At 42.8% G+C, this 24,000-nt stretch overlaps 3 protein-coding genes across 4 annotated transcripts; all 3 read left to right on the plus strand.

Annotated features, from left to right (window-relative positions):
- Positions 1–7,481: 7,481 nt before the first annotated feature.
- On the plus strand, positions 7,482–18,379 carry p4hb (prolyl 4-hydroxylase, beta polypeptide). The gene is made up of 11 exons (XM_058402307.1): positions 7,482–7,817; positions 10,370–10,576; positions 12,738–12,871; positions 13,120–13,257; positions 14,495–14,599; positions 14,793–14,918; positions 15,202–15,402; positions 15,504–15,624; positions 15,724–15,905; positions 17,374–17,487; positions 18,211–18,379. The coding sequence occupies exons 1-11, from the start codon at positions 7,676–7,678 to the stop codon at positions 18,259–18,261; spliced, it is 1,521 nt and encodes a 506-aa protein (XP_058258290.1). The 5' UTR covers positions 7,482–7,675; the 3' UTR covers positions 18,262–18,379.
- Positions 18,380–19,532: 1,153 nt separating this feature from the next.
- On the plus strand, positions 19,533–21,670 carry ppp1r27b (protein phosphatase 1, regulatory subunit 27b). The gene is made up of 3 exons (XM_058402338.1): positions 19,533–20,514; positions 20,720–20,870; positions 21,002–21,670. The coding sequence occupies exons 1-3, from the start codon at positions 20,286–20,288 to the stop codon at positions 21,120–21,122; spliced, it is 501 nt and encodes a 166-aa protein (XP_058258321.1). The 5' UTR covers positions 19,533–20,285; the 3' UTR covers positions 21,123–21,670.
- A 242-nt stretch (positions 21,671–21,912) lies between these two features.
- Positions 21,913–23,773, plus strand: LOC131361303 (mapk-regulated corepressor-interacting protein 1-like). Of its 2 annotated transcripts, none has more exons than XM_058402345.1 (4): positions 21,913–22,025; positions 22,611–22,724; positions 22,838–22,942; positions 23,076–23,773. In XM_058402345.1, the coding sequence occupies exons 2-4, from the start codon at positions 22,622–22,624 to the stop codon at positions 23,138–23,140; spliced, it is 273 nt and encodes a 90-aa protein (XP_058258328.1). In that variant the 5' UTR covers positions 21,913–22,025; positions 22,611–22,621; the 3' UTR covers positions 23,141–23,773. The 2 variants fall into 2 exon arrangements, with proteins under 2 accessions (XP_058258328.1, XP_058258327.1); XM_058402344.1 differs by having other exon boundaries at positions 22,614–22,724.
- Positions 23,774–24,000: the final 227 nt, after the last annotated feature.

Here is a 24,000-nt window from a genome sequence, read left to right on the forward strand (position 1 = left end):
CACACACACTTACTCAGATTTTAGAGAAGCTAGTCAGCCTCTAGCACACGTCTCTGGAACCTGGAGGAAACCCTGAGGAACAGGGAGAACATACAACCTCCACACACACACACACACACACACACACACACACACACACAGCCCTGCATGTGTGAGCAGTGCTGCTGCTGACCCAGAGCAGGGTGTGACCTGGACTTTGTTCTGATGGTTATCAGCTTTTACACTTCATACATGATGCCAGTTTTTTCTGACCCCGTCTGCACTTTGTCCGGTTCGAATGTCGTCGTCCAAGTCGATGTTGTAACGTTGTGTTTCTGCACTTTGACTTTCATGGTGAACAAATTCCCAATCACTCATCACGTGCTCGGTCAAGTCGACGTCAGCGTCCACAACGTTTACTGTGTTTCAGTGTAGAGATGATCTAAGATGCGCTTCTGTTAGCATGTCCTGTAGAGAACTGTGAGATTTTAGGTCGAAACTTAAATCAGTTTAATTTTGTAAAAGACGAGTTATATTTTTTTTAAAAATCCTTTTTTATGTACACTATATTACCAAAAGTTTTGGGACACGCCTCCAAATAATTGAGTTCAGGGGTTGGGCTCCGCCCCTTAGTTCCAGTGAAAGGAACTCTTAATGCTTCAGCTTCACACCAAGACATTTTGGACAATTTCATGCTCTTTGTGGGAACAGTTTGTGGATGACCCCTTCCTGTTCCAACATGACTGCACACCAGTGACCAAAGCAAGGTCCATAAAGACATGGATGAGTGAGTTTGGTGTGGAGGAACTTGACTGGCCTGCACAGTCATCCCCAAACTGTTCCCACAAAGAGCATGAAATTGTCCAAAATGTCTTGGTGTGAAGCTGAAGCATTAAGAGTTCCTTTCACTGGAACTAAGGGGCGGAGCCCAACCCCTGAAAAACAACACCTGAACTCAATGATTTGGAGTGGTGTCCCAATACTTTTGGCAATATCGTGTAGGTGTGGATGAAGTTCTGATGATTGGTTCACGGCTGTAAAAACAATTTGGTTAGATTTTGTTTAGTATCTTAACGACTTCTGACTTGCAGCATGGGTGTTTACCAGTGGCGGGCTGTGCATTTCACACCTAGCCCTTCACTGGTGTCCTTCCTGAGTTAATCTACCTCTATACCATCATTATGACGGTATCTCCTCAGATTGGTGATCTCCTCAGTCCCCTTTAAATTTCATATGAACACGGCGGCTCTTCGGCTCCTCCCCGTCTTTCAGCACGTTCTTTAATCCACAGACCGCGGAGTCACAGAGCGAGGATCAGAGGACAAGTGTGTATGTGTGTGTGTGTGTGTGTATGTATGTGTATGTGTGTGTGTGTGTGTGTGAGATCAGGAAGACTCGTATTTAGCTTGTTCAGTACTCAAATGTTATACACATCTATGCAATACAGTGGAATGCTGCAATAAGTTTACCATCCTACCCTGTTAGTCAAACCTTTATTTTATTGTATTTATTTATGTATTTATTTATTTATTACTATTATACCCTCATTGGGGGCGGAGCCCCCCTTAAATGAAAATTCTAGAATCGCCCCTGGACGCCACGGCAATAGATACTAATCAACTGTTAAATAACAAAGTAAAAAAGAAATTATTCTACAGTATTTCACACCTCACAAGGAATAGTCCATTTTATTACGGTTACTTTTCTCAAAAAGACATTCTTGATGCCGTAAGCAGCAAACTGCAATCTCCGGAGGACGCAGCATCCGAAATGAGACACGGCGAATATAGAAACACTGTATACTCTGACTACTCCAATTATCCAATCAAAGGACGGGAAATTGCTGACGTAATCGTACGCCTGCTAGATGGCCCCCAGTGACACCAACTCAAAATCTGATTGGTTACTGGATCAGTTTCATTGCCACTTATTTTAAGCTCCGGGCGCCTGCACTATTGATTCTGAAGGCCTTACGGCCGGGCAACACATGATGTCATCCACTGGCTGAAATATGATTGGATAAATACTCTTATCATAAATATACACTACTGGAAGCAGCGCAACCGAGAGAAAAGCTATGAAATGTAGAGAATAGACTATTGGGAATAATTTAATACACATTCATGGAAAAATATATTAAATATATTAAAATGCAAGTCAGTGATTCAGATCACTGCTGTTTAGGCCAGCAGAGAAGGCCTTGCTGACCCTGACGGCCCACCACTGGTTTACCAGGAAAACAAACACACTTCTCTCATCGATCGTCTTTAAACGTTGTATTTTTGGCCGTCGACTTTTATTTTTAATGAATCAGTTCACTAATCAGACCAAACCTTGAGAAATGTGACGGTATGAAAATTCTCCCTGTTCTTCCTGAAGCTAACATCTATTATTTATTCATACGTCCATCAGCTCTGCTACAGTATTATCGGTTTGAGAAAATAGATTTGATTTAGTTTGGATTCAGAACTTTTTTGATGAAAATCCTGAAGGAGTGTGAAGCTGTGTAAAAGGCTGTGTATCAGCAGGCCAATGGCTTCTCTTCAGATAGGCTGGATCTGATGTTTCTTTGAAGGAGAGTACGATAAAGACGAGGTTTCTCCGTATCGTTCTCAGAAGCGCTCTCCTCCTCGCTTCTCTTTTCTACTAATCAGCCTTTCATATGAGATACAGATAATAGGTTGTCATGGTAACTGCTTTCATCCCCGGGGTCGCAGAAGATGCGTCATTTTCCATTACTCTCAACCTGTTAGCAATGTGCACGGAAAAGGCCAATTACACTCTAATTGAATGATGGGCAGAAAGAGAGGAGCCTGAGAGCCGAGCTGAAACGTGGCTTTTATCTTTCAGAGAGTCTTTTCACAACCTCTGCTTTGGGAATCGGAATATTTATTGTCTTTAGCCATAGGAGAGCTCGCTAGCTGAAAATAAAGCTGGATTTACGGTCTGAGTACTGGAGCTCCTGGCCAGAGGGGTGCCAATACTTTGTGCAGGGCAAAGCGATGGACTACAGTCAGTGATTATGAACACAGTGGCCTGTGTTGTAGGTGTTTTTGATAAATGAGTATTCTTTTTTTTAATGGTGCTTAAAAAGGCTTAATAATAACACCATGGTGATGCTGAGCTCTGGATCCTGATTGGTCGAAATGTTGATTCATTTTCTTTAACAAAACACTTTTATATTAATGCACCCCTTCTAATATGTTATCGTTTCTATTGTAACAGTGTACCATGGAAGTGTATACATGTGAAATGTCATTGTAATTAAATGCTTGTTTAATATTTATAGAAGGAGTCTCCAGTTTCTCCAGTTTCAGTGTCCAGTGTCTCAAGTTCCAGTCTCCATTGTCTCCAGTGTCTCCCGTATCTCCAGTTTCAGTCTCCAGTATCTCCAGTTTCAGTCTCCAGTATCTCCAGTGTCAGTCTCTAGTATCTTTAGTTTCAGTCTCCAGTATCTCCAGTTTCAGTCTCCAGTATCTCCAGTTTCAGTCTCCAGTGTCTCCAGTGTCTCCAGTTTCAGTCTCCAGTGTCTCCAGTGTCTCCAGTATCTGTCTCCAGTTTCAGTCTCTAGTATCTCCAACCTGCAATAAACCTGCAATTCAGCTATAAACAGATAGAGACGTGAGATATTTATTAATTTATTAAATCTGTGTGACCGAGTTGCTGAAAAGAAGAAAGATTTTTATTTACAGGAAGTAACAGTAACTCTGCTGCATCACATCAGGGATTTATTTCATTATTTCACCAAAGCAGAGCATTTCTGCATCTTAAGTCAGGAGTAACTCGGTAAGTCAGTGCACTCGGTGACCTTTGACCTCCGGATCCTTGTTATCTGATACACTGGACCTCTGCAGTCACACTTTGTTTCGAGAAATTTTAACATCGTTAGGTTTGAAGTGTTCCAGTTTCCCTTTGAAGAAGCTCAGAGTTACACTGAAAGTTTTTACCATCGGGACAGACGTCTTTCTGCGTCACTCTTCCTTATTTTCTGCTGTTCGTGTTTCTCTGTTCTTTATCTCAAGGCTGTGTCCTGCTCTGACCCTGAGGACGTCCAGCTCCATGACTTCTCTGACGGAGAGTTGAAGGCAATCGGTGTCTTCCCTCTCTGCAGCCAGTCTGTGCAGAAGGTGGGAATCAGGTCCAGTGTAGCGGCGGCCTTTATGGTTTTATGGCTGCGTGTTTTTAGTGGATTTCATTTCCGATAAAACAAAGAGCGAGCGCTTCTCTTCCCGGTGTGTCTTTACCAGAAAACACACAGAACCGCACAATTCCCCACAGCAATCTTATCCAAAATCCATTTCTGAGAGTGACGTCACCATCGAACCTCTCCGCATTTTTCAAGCAACGTTGAGTCCTAATTTTCCAGCTGATTTACAAATGTTTCCAAAACGCTGAATTTCTTCTTTCTAATTTTGCTAATGTGTTTCCAAAGCAGCTCATTTGCATGCAGCCACACCCACAAAACTCCATAAAAGGTCAAAAACAGAAGTTATTTTTGATTCGGTTCTATGCCCAAAAAGTACTACTATTAATAATAATAATAATAATAAAAAGAAAAAGAAGTAGAAGAAGTGAGCGCTAAATCCTCCACCAGCTGAGGTGTTTGTTTCCGTCTAACAGACCGCCCTGTCCTCCACACACCGCATCACTTCACTTTCTTTATTTTTCTATTCTTTTATTAATTCCAGTTGAAGTAACTGTGGTGCTTGGACCCCTAAACCTCGCTGCCTGAACACTGTTACTGTGTCTCTTTCAGTCTTCAGAGGTTTCTCACATTTTAGGCAGAATTGATATAGAGTTTAATGTAAAGTTTGAGTCTTTGTGATGTAAATGAGGCGTTGACTCCGAGGGCGAGGTGCAGACACACACACACACACACACACACAGTGTTACAGGTTTAAAAACACAGCAGAGCGTGCTCGTGTGAAATGTGTGAAAGCTGCGAGCTGAAAGATGAAGGCTATTTTCACAGCACACACACACACACACATCACATCACGTGTATTTGTCCTTCAGCTCCACACTGGCAGAACAAACAGGAGCTTATCTTCCTCAGAAACTCCGTCAGGACACACCACCATCTGCTTTACACACAACTTTTTAATCTTTACTCGTTTCTAATAAACAGATCAGACACTGAAGTGGAGTAAAAACCTCAGTCACGTTTCTACAGAATTTCAGACAAAATGTTTTGTTTCTCTGGAAAACAGTTTTTTATGCAGGCTGTCTGTCTTTCTGTCTGTCTGCCTGTCTCACTGTCTGTCTCATTGTCTGCCTGTCTCACTGTCTGTCTCATTGTCTGCCTGTTTCACTGTCTATCTGTCTTCCTGTCTGTCTATCTTACTGCCTGTCTGCTTGTCTGTCTATCAGCCTACCTGTCTGTCTACCTGCCTGCCTGTCTTACTGCCTGTCTCTCTCACTGTCTGTCTGTCTCACTTCCTGTCTGCCTGTCTGTCTCACTGCCTATTTGTCTTCTTGTCTATCTGTCTCACTGTCTACCTGCCTGTCTGTCTGCCTGTCTGTCTCACTGTCTGCTTGTCTGTCTGTCTGCCTGCCTGTCTGTCTACCTGCCTGCCTGTCTGTCTCACTGCCTGTCTTCTTATCTGTTTGTCTGTTAGTCTTCAGCTGTCTGTCTGTTTCTCCCTCTCTCTGTTGATCATTATGTCTGTCTGTCTTTCTGATTATCTGTGTATATTTTTATTTGTCTAGCTGGCAGTCTGTTTGTCTTTCATCGAGCGTGGAAGAAAAACATTTGTTTATAGATAGATGACAGTGAGAGAGACAGAGACAGACAGACAGACAGATACAAAGAGACAGGAAGTTGCAGATTGTTGTCATGATGATGGTGATGATGTGGCAAAAGAAACACTGACAGATCATCAGTAACTGAACCAATAACACCAGAGTGTCGTTTAATGACAGGAAGAGAAGCTTAACAAATTTAACAACTGGTTCACACACACACACACACACACACACAAATATGCACATATACATTCACACTGTCACACTTTCATACTGTGTGTGTGTGTGTATTGCAAGGTTAGTTTGACTTTGCCACTAGAGCAGTGCTTCATCTTTTCAGCTCATATTTTATAAATAAATTTTTGAATAAAAAGTTGAATTAAATAAATAGATAGATAAATGAACCTGATCTCCGGTGCTGTGTATCAGCCTACAGTGCGTGTGTGTGTGTGTGGTTAAAGAGGTGACAGAGAGCATTTTGCGCTCGTCGCTGTGATGTTTTCTCTCCTTTCTTTCTTTTTTTCTATCTGTTTTTTGTTTGTTTCTCATCTTCCTGGACGTTTCTGTACATGATGGTCAGTGTTTAGTGTTATCTCTTGTTTCTCCGGGCCTGCTGATCCACCTGCAGCTCTGGAGCTCTCACATTTAATCATTTTATGTCTGCGCTCAAGGCTGAAGAGTTTTAATACATGGATCATTTAATAAAGATTCACTGAGATTCAGATGCACTACACCTTTGTTATATATCAAAGAGAAAGTGTTTTCGGTGCTGCTGGAACCATTTTCCAGAAATTTCCCTAAGGATCTAAGGACGCACCGATCCGGTACATCAGACTGAAAATGCTACCAGATTGGATTTGACTGGATTCCTAACCCTCTGATGTTTAACGACACGGATCCTCTTGTGTTTTCCCTGCAGAGTTTTTGCATAGCTCGTCTTTGCATAGCTCTGACACGGACACCATCTCCAGAGTGGACGCACTGAAGCGCTGAGGTGGAGTGTGTGTGTACTAAAGTGTCCAGGTCCTTGTCCACTGAGTGTATCACTGGACTCTAGTCTGATTAGAATTAGATCAGACTCGATAACTCTGAGAGAGTGGAGTGGATATAATAACACCGGATGTATTTGTGTGTAACTAGCTGTCAGTATCAGGCATTTTAAAAAAAAATCACTAAAACCTAATAATTAATAATATTTATTATATGACTAATAATTTTATATGACTAAAAATGTCACTATTCTGATGAGTGTTTATATGAAAATTCAGTAGGAATCATTTCCTCAGATTTCCTCAGGCAAAAACAACAGAACATTTTATTTATTATTATATTATTATATTTATTATTATATTATATTATTATTATATTATACACACATATTATATTATATATATATATATATATATATATATATATATATATATATATATATATATATATATATATATATATATAATATTTATATATATACGTATATATATATATATTATATTATATTATATTATATTATATTATATTATATTATATTATATTAGTTATTATCATTATTATTATTATTATTATTATTATTATTATTATTATTAAAGTTCCCTCTGTTGAACTGACTCGTAAGCTAAGCAGTGACGTCACCACGCGGCGTTTCGGAAACCATGGCAACCCGCTGTAAGCGCTCGGGTCCCTTTCACTTCCGGGTGTCGCGCGCCCGCTGGTCCACTCACAATTCAACACGAACGGTGTGTGAGATGATAAATGCGCATGCGTGACACGACTTCGACCCCTCTACCGGTTTCCTGCGCGCGCTGCCACGTTAGTACCGAAGGAGTTCTAATAACCCCAGCAGCAGCAGCAGCAGCAGCAATCAAGCTCAGCGGCTGCACTTTTCAGGGGACATTAGAGAGAGAGAGAGAGAGAGAGAGGTTGAAACTCTTAGACGTAGCAAAAGGAGCTCATAATGAAGTCGGTGGTCCTGTGCGCGCTCGCGCTGGCGGTCGTGGCCGCGGCTCACATCAGCGAGGAGGAGGACGTGCTCGTGCTCAACAAGAGTAACTTCGACGAGGCGCTGGAAGCTCACCCCAACATCCTGGTCGAGTTCTGTGAGTATTATAATACCCCCCCCCCCCATTTTCTTCTTTTTTTAAGGGTTCAAATCACGTGACAATCCTGTTCCTGCTCTCCGTCTATTTAACAACACGGAAGTTGAGCTTAGACACGTCGGTGATTATGCACGCGCTTCATCTGCATAAATATATTCAACCTGACATTGTCACTTTATTCACCTGCTCAGGTGTGTAGTGTGCGCGCGTGCACCGAGTGGAGATGGATGTAAAGGCGACTGAGGTGGCAGGAAGAAGCTGCACTTTCTTTAAGACACGCCTACTTCACTTAACAAGTTGATGCATTTTGAAGAAAAATAATAATGAAAGAATGATGATGATGATGATAAATGCATACACAGCCATGGTGGATCTTTACAGAAATAAAAAAAACAAACAAACAATGAAATGCCCAATGAAATGAGTCCAGTGGTGTTCCTGTCCCTATCGAACAGTACCTGAGGAGTTGTTAGGTGTGCAGTGGTTACAAATGAGGAACTGCATCTTAGTGTAATACTGCTCTTCTCTCGTAAACACTTCCTTTTTTTATAGTTTGCATAAAAATAGTTTCTGCGCAGTAAACTCATACAAGTGCATCAAAATATAAGGAAGAAAATCACATGTACACAACTGACTGACTTTTACTTCTGTTCTTCCTTCAGTTTTGTTTTGGGTGTTTAGTTCCACTTGGTCTTAGTTAAGAGTTTCTCGGTCAAATCTGAAAAGAAAAAAAGTCCAAATGTATGAAATTATTCACTTCCAGAGTGAAAATTCAAAACTTTTAAACAAAAAGTGGGATTATTCTGCTGATGGAGAACCAAAACACCGTGCATTATTGAGTTCACATCATACTGTGTATAAAAGAGGGTGTGTGTGTGTGTGGTGTTCTCGCCATACAGTTAATGAACAAGCTTTTCAAGAAAGTGTGAAAAGTTTAATAATCAGTAAGAAAGTCCTGAAACCCTAAACTTTCTCACATTAGCTCCACAGTTCTTTTTATTAAAGGAAATCCAGTGGGCCTTAAAAGTTGAACTGTATAGCATGTGTTTATTTAGTCGGTAGTTTTTGTTTGTTTGTTTTTATTTATTTATATAAGCTTCTGGGTTTTATTGCTCAGTGATACAGAACATGAACCCGTGAGGTGTTTTGATTTGATTTTTCTTTCTTCTCAGTAGCCATTTTTTACTCTTGCATTAACGTCTGTCGCTGAATTTCGCTCTTATATCTAGATATATATAAACATTTAAAATGTATGAGTGGCGTGTAAACGTGTTATTTGGCACACGTTTCCTCACAAAACAATATAAATAAAACGAACAACTTCTCGGTTACTTATATTGTTATCAGCGTTATAAATCTCCGCGTCTCCATTTTGGATTTTGTGTACTTCATTGCCACTAAACGAAACTTTTTTTTTCCTTATCCGTATTGGAGATATCCCGCCTCCCCGTGTTATGATAGGGCAAGTCGTAGGCATTCCCGTGCAGCGATTGGCTCGTTGTTTCCGCTATGGAGCGCTTGACTGGACCGTTTAAGACTCAATCATTCCTGTCATCTTAGCAACCATAGAACACGGTTGATCTATCAGATGACCAATAGTAACGCAGGTAGTGCGTGAAGACGACCAATCACAGAAGAGAAGGCGGGTTTTGTGAGGAATACGGGTGTGAAAAGGGGACAGGCGAGTTGTTTTCCCCCCGGTTGGACTTTCTTACCCAGTCAGAGAGCTCCACGAGGTTTTTGTGGGCCACAGTGAGAGCAGGGGAGGGTTAAAGCCGGCTGGAGGGAGGAGGGGGGGGGAGTGCCTCCTCCACACTGCTTAGGCCGACGTGTACATCAGCACGAAGTTTAAATAGAAGAAGTCATGAACTTTGGACTTGCATCATACAACGAGGCAGTGCTGACTAATGCAGGGGAATGAAGTGAATAAATGCATCCTCAACTCCCTTTTCTATCACGCATCATATTATTTCACTTAAGGTGTAGAGAATGCCTTTCTTTCAACAGCTTGGTTTAAAAACAAAACAAAAACGTCACCTTTTGATATTTTCTGGCCAAATTCGTGCGAAGCCATGTCGCGAGGTCACGTCCGGTCCGATATCAGTCTGGTATCGGACCCGATTAGACCTTCAGATAAACCTTCACTGTTCTGTAGATGAAAGTGTGTCGGCTCTTCGACTTCGTCCAGCTGGGAACTTTAACAAGCAAAAATCCATGTAAATTCCACACACCGGACACAGCGTAACGTCTGGCCTCTGTTTGACTGTTAAATTGTGTTCATTTATTTATTTATTTATTTATTTATTTTTTCAGCTTCATTTTGTGTGAATCTTTAGAACAGAAACAAACAGCTTTGTGTCATTTATTATGTGGCTTTTATTATTTATTGATCAGGTGACTGCTTTATATTTTATTAAAGCTACAGGACATGTAAACTTGTCGCCACGGTGACCGCTTTGGTCCCCCTGGACCCCCTTGAACCAGCCCTGAATCACCGACGATGAGTTATCACTTTATCTTTTGACATGTTTATTTTCTTGTGATTGTTCCAGATGCCCCATGGTGCGGTCACTGCAAAGCTCTCGCTCCCGAATACGCCAAAGCGGCAGGAATTCTGAAAGGCGAGGGTTCGGACATCCGACTGGGCAAAGTGGACGCCACGGAGGAGACGGAGCTGGCGCAGGAGTTCGGGGTGCGCGGTTACCCCACCATCAAATTCTTCAAGGGTGGAGACAAGGCCACGCCCAAAGAGTACTCGGGTGAGTGAAAAAAATCTGTTATAATCGTGGGAATATTAATGTGTTCAATTGTCAGCTGTTTTTGTACAAGTTTGAAGCATGCACACAAGTTATTCTTTACTTTCACACCACCCTGACCTCCAGCTTTTCATTTATTCCATTGGGTGTTCTGAGAAATGAATGACTTCCTGTTCTGTTACAGCAGCTTTAAACACTCACTGCAGCACTTTATTCTCTCTGGAATTAATAAGAAAAAGAAACGCGGCTCATCAAGCGTAAACTCCTCTGTCCTGAAGATGACCAGACTTCTGTTGCACGTGTGTATTTGATCCATTTATAAAGCGGAGCGTCTGCTGTACATCGTCCTGGTGAATGAGCTGCTAGTGTTAAACGCTCTCCACACGCCTGCTGGACGCTGCTCGTTACTATAGAAACGATACTGTGTGAGAACCAGTGCATTCACCTAAACCTGAGTTCATAGAAAATGAAAGGAGACGTGACCAGATGCGTGAGACAGAGTGGCCGTGAATGTCTTGAGTGAGATCCCTGCTGGACTGTGTGTGTGTTTAAGTCTGTGTGAGACTCCTCCTCCTCCTCCTGCTGCTGCTCCACACTCGGGGAGATTCCTCCTCGGAGCAGCTGTGCGTGCCGATCCTCACGTTGCTCTGTGGTTTTGCTCGGTGTAACTGGATCCCGAGGAACTCTCCTCCTCCTCCTCCTCCTCCTCCGTGTCTGGCCTGGACTCCGTGATTCACGGCATGCTGCCGTTACAGACGTGATTACACACACCGTTTGTGTTTCCTCCTGAACTTCCTGCTCCTCAGTGATGCTGATGGAGTGGAATCCCGTCCGATCTCGTCATTTCTTCTCATCTCTGTTTGACTAGATAATTAGACGAAAAATATTATTATTTAAAAATAATTTAGTATTATTTTGCATTTGACAAAAGTAATGGCACCCTGTACAAGGAAGAGGAAGTGTGTTTTTGATGTTCTGCAGTAGCTGAGCTGCTTTACTGAAGTGGAAAAAAATTTGCTCTTAAACTGGTTTCCAACTCTTTGCCTTTTATGGAGTTCTGTGGGCGTGGCCTAAATGTGAGCATGTTATGAGCACACTTGGTCATTTATGGCTGATTTGCGTTTATTAAGATCTCTACACGAGCATGAAGGAAATCAAAGTTTATAACAAGGCATGAATTTTTCCCCCCTCTGTTACTATGGCAACATACCTCCAAAATTCTCGGACGTTTTACGGATGAAAGACGGCGGATATGTGGTGTCGTGTCTGCCGTCCCATGTTGGGTCTGTAGTCGACTCGGTTACTTTCTGGTCTTTAAAGCGGGTGTCTGTGTTGGTGGTCAGGTTTCTGTCCCCGTAATGGAGATTATTTTCTGTTTCAGACCCTGAATTTTAGCGGAGGAGGAAAAAAATCTCAGGGGTGTGTGTCAGAGTCGGGGTTTAGCTGACTCAGTGTTGATTTGAACTCCTTCAGCTCTGATGCTAGGTTAATGACCCATGCTGCGGCTCAACGCCCGTCTCGTGCTCATTCTTCACCCTGTTGTTTTACTCTAATTGGCGTCTCCACCCCGAGTAAACAGGCTTAGTGTCTTAGCGTGAGCAGTCTGACCGAGACCCAAAAAAACCTGTTTACAAGCTCAATCATGTCTGCTATCTGTTCAAAACAAAACCGGTTTATTCCACTTGATCACGTCAATTATTCCAGCAAGCAAGCTTTTCTTTTTCACACGCTGGACAAAATCTCCAAAACCTAGCCAGACGCTCCGTCCAAAGCTCACCATGTGGTCTAGTGTCGGACTTCCTCTTACTTGTATACCTGTATAAACACTTTCATCACTTGTATACAGCGTTCACACACACACACACACACACACTCTGCTTCTGAGTTCTGGACTCGGGTGTTGATTAATTCTCTCTAACAGCAGCTCTGATTTTATATTAATGCACTCGGTCTGATTCCTTATCGTTTCCATAGTAACAGCTTGTTCACAGGGACGTGTAGCTGCTATAACGTAAGCAAGAACAGGAAGATTGGCATTAGATGGAGCTGTGAATTGTACTCGCTGTTAAATTGCTGTTGTGTAAGAGGAATAATGTTAGTTTATATTCACGAATCTGTTTGGTCATGTGTCTTTGTGTGTGTGTGTGTGTGTGTGTGTGTGTAGCTGGACGTCAGGCTGATGACATCGTCAACTGGTTGAAGAAGAAGACCGGCCCGGCCGCCGCCCCGCTCAGCGAGGTCACACAAGCAGAGTCCCTCATCGCCGACAACGAGGTCGCAGTCATCGGCTTCTTCAAGGTCTGTGTGCCTTAAAACCGGCAGCTGACCACAGTGCTGACCTCATGCTGATCTACACACCTGACTCGTTTTAACCCACTCCTTTTATTTCCTCACAGTTCAGATTTATTTAAATTCAATCAGACAAATACTATAAGAATATAAGAATTTCAAGTGCTATTTTTTTTAGCAAATGTGCAGACAGTAAACTGGTGAATTACATCATCTGGTGGGCAAGTATTGACACAGTTCTTTGTGTGTGTGTGCAGGATGTGGAGTCTGACAGTGCCAAGACCTTCATCAAAGCAGCAGAGGCCATCGATGACATTCCCTTCGGCATCACCTCTGATGATTCCGTCTTCTCCAAGTTCGAGGTCACTAAGGATGGCGTGGTGCTCTTTAAGAAGGTGTGTAAAACAAATTTTCCTGAAATTTTAATCAGCAGTCTAAAATTTCTCTGCTCTTCAAATCTGGGACAGTTGTTGGTAAACAGGAAGCAGTGATTTGTGTCAAAGCTCCGCCCCATCTGCTTCGTTCAGTTTTACTGACCGATAGACAGATTCTTGGACAGTGTTCCTAAAAATATTTAGCATAAATGTGTTGGATATTAAATAAGAACAGCCATGCCACAGACATTTTCTGTGATTGACAGGTACATACGCCCCCTTCACTGCATCCTGTAGGTATAGGAGCCACGCCCCTTTCACTGACCCTCTGACCCAGGATGTTAAAGCTCTATACATTACACGCACATTACGTATGGATTGTCAGCATGGAGTGTTCCTCCCTTATTACCCCACGTCTCTGTCGTAGCCAGGTAATCTGACCCACACTGGGATCACCACACACACACAGAGACACACCCCTCTATGCTAAAATAAACCCTGGCTGTGGCTCCCACCTCGAGCTCCTCTGATCATTTTACACCTGTTGACTGTCTGCTCATCCTCATGATCACATTGCAGTTTGTTTATCATGTCATCACTCCTCTTTTACAGCAGGTGTTTGTTGTTCTGATTCTTTACCGCTTTTGGCCTCGATCAGCTGCAAGTCATGCAATCGTAGAACTTCATTAATCAGGGATCCGTGTCTGTTCTGAGAAACGGTCCATGGTAGATGTGTGGGTTTGATGTTCGTCACCTCCTCGTGGTGTCCGGTTGCTTTGATTGATGTTATATCGAGAGAAGGCGGAGCTTTTGCATGAATCGTTAGCAGATCAGGAGTTTATGTAACCTGCTGCTTTAACGAGCGTACAGTAACATCACATCTGCTGAGCACAACTCAGTGTTTATAGATTATTAAATATCCTCATGGCTGACCATAATGAGTGTGTGTGCGCGCGCGTTCATGGCTGCTACATTAGGACCAGCTTTGAGTCGTTTAATGATGCAGTTATGTAAACTGGAGTCATGTAGAAGGTTTGAATTAAATCTCTGGCTCTAAGTTTTAGATACTAATAATAGTGAAACATTGAAGCAGCTGATGTGTGCTGTGAGGCCACGCCTCCTTTAAACTCAGAGGCCACACCTCCTTCACTGGGACTGACTGATACAACTGTCAAGTATTGGAATGGCAACATCTGTAAATTTTCTTGTTTGGAAATAAATATAATTGGAATAAATCTTCTTGTTTTGCGTGTTTCAGTTCGACGAGGGCCGTAACACCTTCGATGGTGAGCTCACCAAAGAGAACCTTCTGACCTTCATCAAGGCCAATCAGCTCCCACTGGTCATCGAGTTCACCGAGCAGGTAAACGCTCTGAGCAGAATCTGGTTCTGATCCACTACATGTTCACTTCCCCTGGTTACACTCAGGGTTTAAGGGGTCAGGATAAGGTTGAAGATGGTCATCCAGCCTCAGTGGGCGGGGTTATCATTTAACTATCACCACACTCATGGTCTTGTTTAAAGATGCTCTCCTTTTCTTTTCTTTTCCCTCTCAGACTGCCCCCAAAATCTTTGGAGGAGACATCAAGTCCCACATTCTGCTGTTCGTGCCCAAGGCCAGCAAAGACTTCCAGGAGAAGCTGGACCACTTTAAGAAAGCAGCTGAGGGCTTCAAGGGAAAGGTGTGTAAAAATGTTACCTGAATTTCAGGAGCTAATGAGATTTCCTGTATTGAATCCTTAAACACTTAATTTTGAAAGCTTTTTATGTTTGCATTAAAAAAAAAAAGTTTAGAAAAAGTTCAGTTTTTTGACATTATCATGGAAATAAATGATTACTGATGCAGTTATTGGTATTTCCTAATGACGCATGGTCACACCCCTAACGTGTGGTGATGTGAGCCCCCTGTCCTCCACCATACAGTGTATTTCTGCTTGATCTGATTGTCCTCTTCTTCATCTGCAGATCCTCTTCATCTTCATCGACAGCGAGGTGGAGGATAACCAGCGCATCCTAGAGTTCTTCGGCCTGAAGAAGGAAGAGTGCCCCGCCCTGCGCCTCATCACCCTGGAGGACGAGATGACCAAATACAAACCCGAGTCTTCAGAGATCACAGCCGAGAACATTGTCACCTTCTGCACATCGTTCACAGAGGGCAAGCTGAAGGTGCACGTCGTTCTCATGCTTCCTTCTGTTTACTCTGGATGGTTCTGAGGTTGGTGTTGTGCTTTCTTTTGTTTGCGTAACTCTCGCATCTTTGTCCACAGCCTCACCTTATGAGCCAGGACATTCCTGACGACTGGGACAAGAACCCAGTCAAGGTCCTGGTGGGCAAGAACTTCGAGGAGGTCGTCTTCGACGCCACCAAGAACGTCTTTATCGAATTCTGTAAGCATGTATTATAAAGCAGCACTAACAGGCCTGCTATGAACTGCAGTTACTCAGAGAAGGTTTTTATCATCCTGATCTCTCGTTCCTTTTGCTCAGATGCTCCCTGGTGCGGTCACTGCAAACAGCTGGCTCCAATCTGGGATCAGCTGGGAGAGAAGTACAAGGACCACGCAGACATTGTGGTGGCCAAGATGGACGCCACAGCCAACGAGATCGAGGCTGTTAAAGTCCACAGCTTCCCCACGCTCAAGTTCTTCCCAGCAGGAGATGATCGCAAGGTGAGGATTTATACGCTCACCGCTTCATATAGCGACATGGCTCTTATACGGTCATCTAAAGGGTTAAAAATGGACCCAATTCAATAATCTAATGTTATCATATGTTGTTTTCAGATTGAACTTTAATTCAGAAACATATTACAGTGACTTTAAGTAACCGTAAATAGCATATGATGAATGTACATTCCAAAGAAATGTAATAAATAATCGTCACCACCAGCAGCGATCACAGGGGTCCAAGCACTACTTTACATTGAGGCCTGGTTGCGTCTCTTGCTACACACCAGACGTCTTATTCTTGAGAGAGTGTGCTACAAGCTATTCAAAAAGCCTTGCCTCGCTTGTAATTGCCTCCAGAAATAGTTGCTAGCAGGCTAAACCCTTGTGCCATCTTGAAACTCCTCTGGGTGTATGCTACTATTTTTATCTGCAATCCGTGATGATTAGTTAGCTGTGTCTCAGTTTAGGATCAGAACCGTAGCCTAGAGTAAACTGAATCTTCAGGGTGAGAGTTTGTGCTAATCGCCTGAATGTTTGCAGACGTGGCGTCGGTCACTTGGCCTCTTTTCGTTATCTCAAGCCTTTTGAAATACTCGTACTCAGTTATGTTCAAGCTGGGAGAAATGGCAGTCTGGTAAATCCCCAACATGAACATGGCTTTCCTCATTTGGAAACACTTCTTTACAGTTGGGGAGATCGTAGTCCTGTTGTGTCCTGTGCCAAGGAAATCCGGTCGAAACCAGCCCTGTCAGATGCGGGGCAGTCGAGTGCCACTCAGCCTCTTCGTTACAGGAATGGTTGAGATGTCGCTAATGCACGTTCCTGCTGGACGAGCCCAGCTTCATTCCTGCTGGCACCGAGCCCTGTGCTGTGAAACGCCGCTTGTTTCAGCCATTCCTCAGGTTCTGAATGGTTTGATTCATCCTGCACCCAAACAGTGTAATGTACAAGTAAAAGTGTTGTTTCCTGTTGGCACACTCCGGGTCTAATCCTCACTGATTGGTCATGTAAATGACACTATCCTGTGCGAGAGATTCGATCTTATTGCCAACATCAAGGAAATGTGCATCTTATTACCTCCGCTTATGTAATAAAGCCCAAATATGGATTCGAGTGATAATGGCCCTTGGCAGCAGGATGTAGTGTGTATTTTTGGGTACTATTTTATTTCCCTGGTTCTAAATCAAGACCTTGTAATGAGCTGTTCAGTCAGCAGTTATGAAATCAAACCTCAGGCGGATGAATCTGGTCACTCATGAAGCATACGTTATTGACTCATATCCCAGTCATGGTCACTTTATGCTGGCTAATGTATGTTAGCTGGCGCTTGGTGTCCCACCCCAAGCCATGAGTCCAGTCCTGTGGTCCTGGTTTGTTTGTTATAAGAATAATAAACTTTGTAAAACATCAGAGCAACTCTAAACAAGTCATGGGTCCTAATACCATATGTACCGTTCCTTTGTCTTAGATCATCGACTACAGTGGAGAGAGAACGTTGGAGGGCTTTTCAAAGTTCCTGGAGAGCGGAGGAAAGGACGGTGGAGCACCAGCAGGAGACGATGACGATGATGAGGAGGTGGATGTGAGTATCACCAGAGACTTTGTCTGACATTTCCAAGTCATTTCCAACTATTTCTGTATCTCATCATTAGCAAGTGTTTAGGTTTAGACTGAGAAAGTAGATGATAAACTCTCTCAAACTGATCGGTGGGATGTTCTGATTGGCTGATGGGTTCAAGAAACTCCATAGTCTGCTGTGTCTGAGAACTTTTCTAGCTTCAGACCTTAAATCAGACCAGTGATGATCATAGAAGTCATGTATGTTCTCACACGTGTTCCTGAAGAACCTCCGTCTTGCACATTTGTGTTTTCTCAGTTCAACTTCAACTAATCAGCTGACCACCAGCGCTTCTTGACTTGCTGTGGGTGTGGTCAAGCAGGGAGAACATTCATTTGTGCAGGACAGGGGGTTCTCCAGGATCAGGAATAGGAACTTCCGTTAGATGAGTCGTTTCAAGGTTATGTCCCGGACGAGAATTTACTAGAGCCACATTAGCTAGCCATCAGAATGACGTGGAGCCCGGTTCTAACTCTGGGAAGTCACTATTGCCACCACCTCTAGGAAGTCTAATTCCAGTGCATGACGGCATCGTCATCAGCGTTTGGCTCAGAACTCGGGATGAGCTCAGTACCTGGTGACGAGCCTGACGCAGAAACACTCAGGAAACTCTGCAGAGTTAGTGTTTTAATAACGTTCTGGTAAATACCTGGTGTTCTGAACATAATCACTGTGGTCTTCATGCAGGATTTGGACCTTGAGGACAGCGAGGATGGAAATGACCACGACGAGTTATAAGGACAGGAGAGCGAGGGAGCGCGCGAGAGAGAGGAGAGACGAACCCCTTCACCAACCACCACTTCCACTACTCCAAGCCCTCCCTGTCCCAAGAACCTGCAAACTTCTCCCAAACAACCACATAGACTTTTTTACACCATGACCGATGACCTCGAAGAAGAAGAAAACACCGTTTTAGGAAGGAAAAAAAGTTTCTCTGATTGGAGACCCAACTGTTGAGCCTTGTGTCGGCATTAAAGCTCGTTTCTCCTGTCTGATAGTTAGCATCTGGAAGGTTCCATCATCCCCAGTGATCCACCAGGGGTCGGTATTAGGACCTGTTTAATTTGGGAGTTTAAGAGTTCGGTGGCTGGGACGGACAGATCTATCTCAGGGCATCGGGTGATTAAACAATGACAACAAAAAAACCAACCAGTACATTCTCACATAAATCAAACACAGATGTAGCCGAGACCAAGCTTCCCTTTTTTTTGTCCCCGTTGTGGGCATTTTTTTTCTTCCCCCTCCTCCATTACCATTAAAACGTAGCTACTGATTTTTTTTTAACGATATGAAAGTTATCTATTTGTTGTATTTAATTCTATTTTTCCAGTTTTTATTTGTGTAACTGTTAGCGCTCGAGGGTCCGGTTGACCCTCTCAGTCTGCGAGGGGAGAAAAATTCTGTACCACTACGTTGTTGTTCACGCCAGCGGAGATTTCATCTGGGTTACTGAAACACTTTCAGAAATATTCCATCTTTCGCTCTGCGTCTCCTCTCCATCGCATGGGAACATGAAGGGGTGGTGTAGAGCAGGATAACGGCGGGGGGTGGGGGGAATGTGTCCGTAAAAATCCAGATCCCGGGTTCTTTCATTTTTTTTCACGTGTCCAGGGTCGGGGTTGTAAATGTGCCGTTTTATCCTGTTTGTTGCTGTTCAGGAGGTTGATGTGAAATGGGGAAGGATTCGGGTTTATACATCGAGGGACTTGTCTAATATTTTTTTTTTTTTTTTTTTTTTTTTTTTACTGTAAGATGTAAAGAGCGAAAGAGGAATGAAAGAGTTGAAAGAAACTAAGCATTCCATCATACTTAAAGGAAAAAAAAATGTGGAAAAATAAACTGGTGGCCAAATAAACAACAGAATGGTGAAAGTTGTGGTGTTTTTTTGTATTTTTCATTGTTACCTGATTTTAGATTGTAGTTTATTGTAGCATTGTTTGTTGATTATGAGAACTGAGGCCACGCCTCCTTTACTAGAATTTACACAGATGTTGTACCTTGTTTACTAGAACTGAGGCCACGCCTCCTCTACTAGAAATTACTCAGAGGCCACACCTCCTCTGCTATAACTGATACAGAGGCCATGCCTCCTATTCTATAATTGATAGAGGCCACGCCTCCTATGCTAGAACTGACACCCAGAGGCCACACCTCCTTCCCTAAAACTGTATGATTTGTTTAATTGAGAATCTTCTCCATATTTGAAGTTATTGATTCTATAAAAATATTTTAATCAATTGCTATAAATGACCCAAAAATCTAAACACGGGCTTCTGCGTCATTTTAACGCCATCTCAAAATATCCTTCGTGATGGTAAACGGATAGTTTTTAGTTGACCATCAAGGCTATTTCCAAAACTACATTCATGCTCTCCAGGCTGTTCTGCATGTTTGTGTCTACAGACTGTCTTTACAGCTGTTTACTAGAGGTTTACAGGCTGCTTGTGGAGTACGTGACCGCAAGCTATGAGCTGGCATGAGTGTGTGTGTGTGTGTGTGAGAAAGAATCTTGGAGAAAACAAGCTGAAGTTTCAGTTCCTGTCAATCAGGAGGGTCAAAAAGCCACTCAGCTTCCAATTCAGTCACTCGAGCTGTGAGGTGATGGCACCAAAAATAGTGTGAGAGAGGATATAAAGAGCTGGAACTAACTGACCAGACACCACAGAGCGAGAAGTCTGGAAGCTCCACATAATCACAAGACGAGACTAAGATCAGAAGCCTGGTCTGAGCGAGATTCTGAGGAAAGAACTTAACTCAAGAAGATGATGAAGTATTACCAGTGCCCAGTGACCCAGAATGTGACCTATGAAGGGTGCAAACCCGGGAATCTGGTGACCTGCCTTCCTGCCCGCAAGTCTGTGAAACCGGTCCGCAGCGTCCACTTCCCCAACGACGTGGTCTTCCAGGATTACGTCCGTCACGGAGAGCTGGAGAGGATCGGACGCTTTATCCGGGCCAGGAGAGTCACTCTGGACACTATGTATCCTTCAGGTAAGACTTCCTGCTAAAGCTTTTTCATGTTTTATGTAGAGTTGAGGCATAGAGATATTTCCAAATGGAGGACAAAATCCGAGTGAAGTCAGAATTCTATCTTCAGCATCAGAACAACATGATGGAACTGTTGATCATCACACTGAGGTTACTCTTTCTGATCTTTAACTGATATTAAATGTGTGATCGCTCTGCTCATCACCAGGCATGGCAGCCATCCACGAGGCCGTGCTCTCGGGGAACCTGGAGTGCGTGAAGCTGCTGGTGAAATACGGCGCAGACATCATGCAGAGAGACGAGGACGGCTGGACGCCTCTCCACATGGCCTGCAGCGACGGATTCCCACACATCGCCGAGTGAGCTTTACTTCATATTTTAGATCAGAGATTCAGACTATATTTTAGAATATTTTTACTTTTATTTTAGTAGTTACACATTTTCTACAAATTCATATTTTGCATTTTATAAATTTATGTGTAACCTTCAGGTTCCTGCTCTCTCTCGGTGCCGACCCCGAGGCCGAGAATGAATGCGGAGAAAAACCCGCTGACCTCATCGACCCCGACTGCAAAGAGCTGATGGAGATGTTCGGCGTCGGAGGAGACTGAGCCTGCGGCACGTCTGGAGCACTGAATCGGCTCGATTTTCTCCTCCATCTGATGGTGATGGAGTAAGACCCAGAGCAGTAATGCTGCTACATGTAGCTCCTCTGGAGAATAAGGCCTTAATGACATAGGTGCAGGTCTGAGTGTGGAGGAGAACAGCAGAAGATCTTAAAGTGGAACGGAGATGTGGGATCACGAATGCCGAGAGACGCATTTAGATCACTGGAGGACGAGAGACGAAGCAACTCTGTGTGTTTTAATATCAGTGTGTTTTATCTCCTATGTTTGTAGACTTTAAATAGCTCAGTGCAAAAGTTTGCATCCCCACAGGACTTAAAGGGGGCCAAAGCAAAAGATTGTGTTCTGTTTGAAACAATTTTGCTTTCTGTTTGGGTTTTTTTTTTTTTTTTTTGTCTTGCTGTGTGATTTTATATAAATGTTTTTTTTTTAAGATAAATCTTAGTACATTTTTCCATACTCTGTGATCTGTATTATCAAATTATACACTGTATAATTATAAACTGTTTTTATTCCTAATTTGCACGACCTAAATGCAGTCTTATATTTTTATACCTTATTTTTAAATTAAAAATTTTTTTTACAATTCTACTTGCTTCCTTTCTTTCCATTTTTGACTAAATAACGAGGTCCAGAGTAAATAAAAGCAGTCTAATGGATGTCGTCTTCGTCACACCCCCTTTTATTAGCAACATCGGGTATATCCAAATAGAATTACATTCACTATCTAAGTGGACTATGTAGAGTACTAAACAATACCTTGTGCACCCTATCTAGTGTACTACACGGCCAAATGATCGCCATTTTGAGATCCGGCCATTGTTTTGCTAATACACCGGACTTCACTTGTCGGATTTTTAAGCGTAGCATTTTATATAAACTTCGCAGGTAGGCTGTCTTTCTTTGTTCAAATTCGACACATAGTAGGTACACCAATAACATGACATTCAGATCTCGTGTTTTGGTTAGCCGTTTTCGTCGTTAGCTAACATTACATCTGGTACATTTGCTAACTCGCTAGCAGTTTGGCAGTCAGTGAGTTGATTTTTTTTTTCCTACCCATGTTTAAAAAATCCTTACTTCCTGTTTGGGCTATGATTGGCTAATAGTTCGGGATCTTGCGCGGTGTGGGCGTAAGAAACCAATCCTGGCACAGGAGGGAATCATTTTTGCGCAATCACAGCGAAGGAGGCGGGATTTGTCGGAATGTGGATAGGATTAAAATAATAATAATAACGATAAAAACGAAAATCTAGTCGTATATTTTACAATAATAAATGATTGAATCGTAGCTTATTTAAATATATATTTTAAAAAAACAATCGGGTAAAAAAAATGGAGAAAAAACGTGGTATTAATTTAATGTCTAAATGATTTCTACAGAAGACACTAAATGGACTTGTAGAATAAAAGGACAGACTGATGTAATTATTTAAGATTTAACCCAGGATGAAGTAAGATTTCTGTCTCCAGCAGGGTTGAGGATGGTGCAGAACTACAAGCAGACATCTGGAGTGTGTTCTCCATCCAACACTGACGAGTTCCTCACACCAGCTCACGAGGAGAACGTCCGCTTCATCCACTACAGTCAGGAGCTTCTCCTTCTCCTCTTCATCTTATTATTATTATTAGTCAGGAGGTTTTTGCAGTGTGTGTGGAGAGAAGGCTTGACCTGTGTGTGTGTGTGTGTGTGTGTGCAGCCTGGCAGTGTGTGATGAGGGAGATGCAATCCTTCCAGGGAACTGAGAACAGCAATAAAGGACCTCAGAAGTATGTGGAGAGAACGCCAAACCCCAGCCTGAGCTGTACGTCCACACACACACACACACACACTTCACTGACAGTGACATATTTAACCTGGACACACCTGATTTGATGTGTTGTTTTTGTGTCTGTGACTCAACACGCTGATGTCTTGTCTCTCTTTGCATCCTGCAGCTTTCACGCCGGTGGATCTGAACAACGTGAGACGGAGGAACGTACAGGACTCCAAAAAGTCGTAAAGCCAACGGCGTCTCGTGCGCGTCACCGCCAAGCTCCTTCTCTGCTTTTCTGTCGTTTAAATGGACGTTATTTCAATCCAAAAGCGTGTGTGTGTGTGTGTGCGTGTGTGTGTGTTGAGCTTGTGCGCTCGGTATTTACTCCGCTCTTACACGTTATGTTCTGAGGTGAGTTTCAGAGCCACTGCGTTCTTCCTGCGCTTCATTTACTGCCCGGTAAATATTGCTCCTGTCCTCAGATCACATCCGATCCGGCTCTCATTCGGACTCTTAACCTCCGCCGAGCTGTTCGGTGATTATAAGTGTAAGTGACTATAAGTCTGTCAGCTGTCAATCACTCCATCCTTCTGTTTCTGAGGTCGAGGCAATGTTTTACCGTCCAGTCTTTTAGCACTGAAATGTTATCCTGTAGAATTATTTCATAACGGAAATCTATTTTTAATGTGTTTATACTTTCATTTTGTTCAGTTAGTAACATACTTCCTGTTTACTTTAACGGTTCTGACAGTAAAGTCAGTGGATATTTATTCTGCACCTTCTTAAAACGACCCTCTGCCCTCTCCAGCTGTAATCAGATCGGATTTACTGATGTCACAGTTTCCCAAAATAAAACCCTCTGTTATATTATATTCATTACATTATATTAAGAAAGACGTTTTGTTTTGTTTGTTTTTCTTCTACCACTATTATGTATTTTAAATTAAATTTCATTCTGAAGTTTGCTCGATCACTTTTATCAGTTAAAAAAAAAAACAACAGACTCGGAGGCGGGGCTATACAGGCAATATTTGTGATGTCACAAAATAAAGTAAATCTCTACATCTCTGGATCGCTCATGTCTGATACTCAAATGATTATTACAC

The sequence above is a fragment of the Hemibagrus wyckioides genome, linkage group LG11 (assembly GCF_019097595.1).
Source record: "Hemibagrus wyckioides isolate EC202008001 linkage group LG11, SWU_Hwy_1.0, whole genome shotgun sequence".
Classification (NCBI taxonomy): domain Eukaryota; kingdom Metazoa; phylum Chordata; class Actinopteri; order Siluriformes; family Bagridae; genus Hemibagrus; species Hemibagrus wyckioides.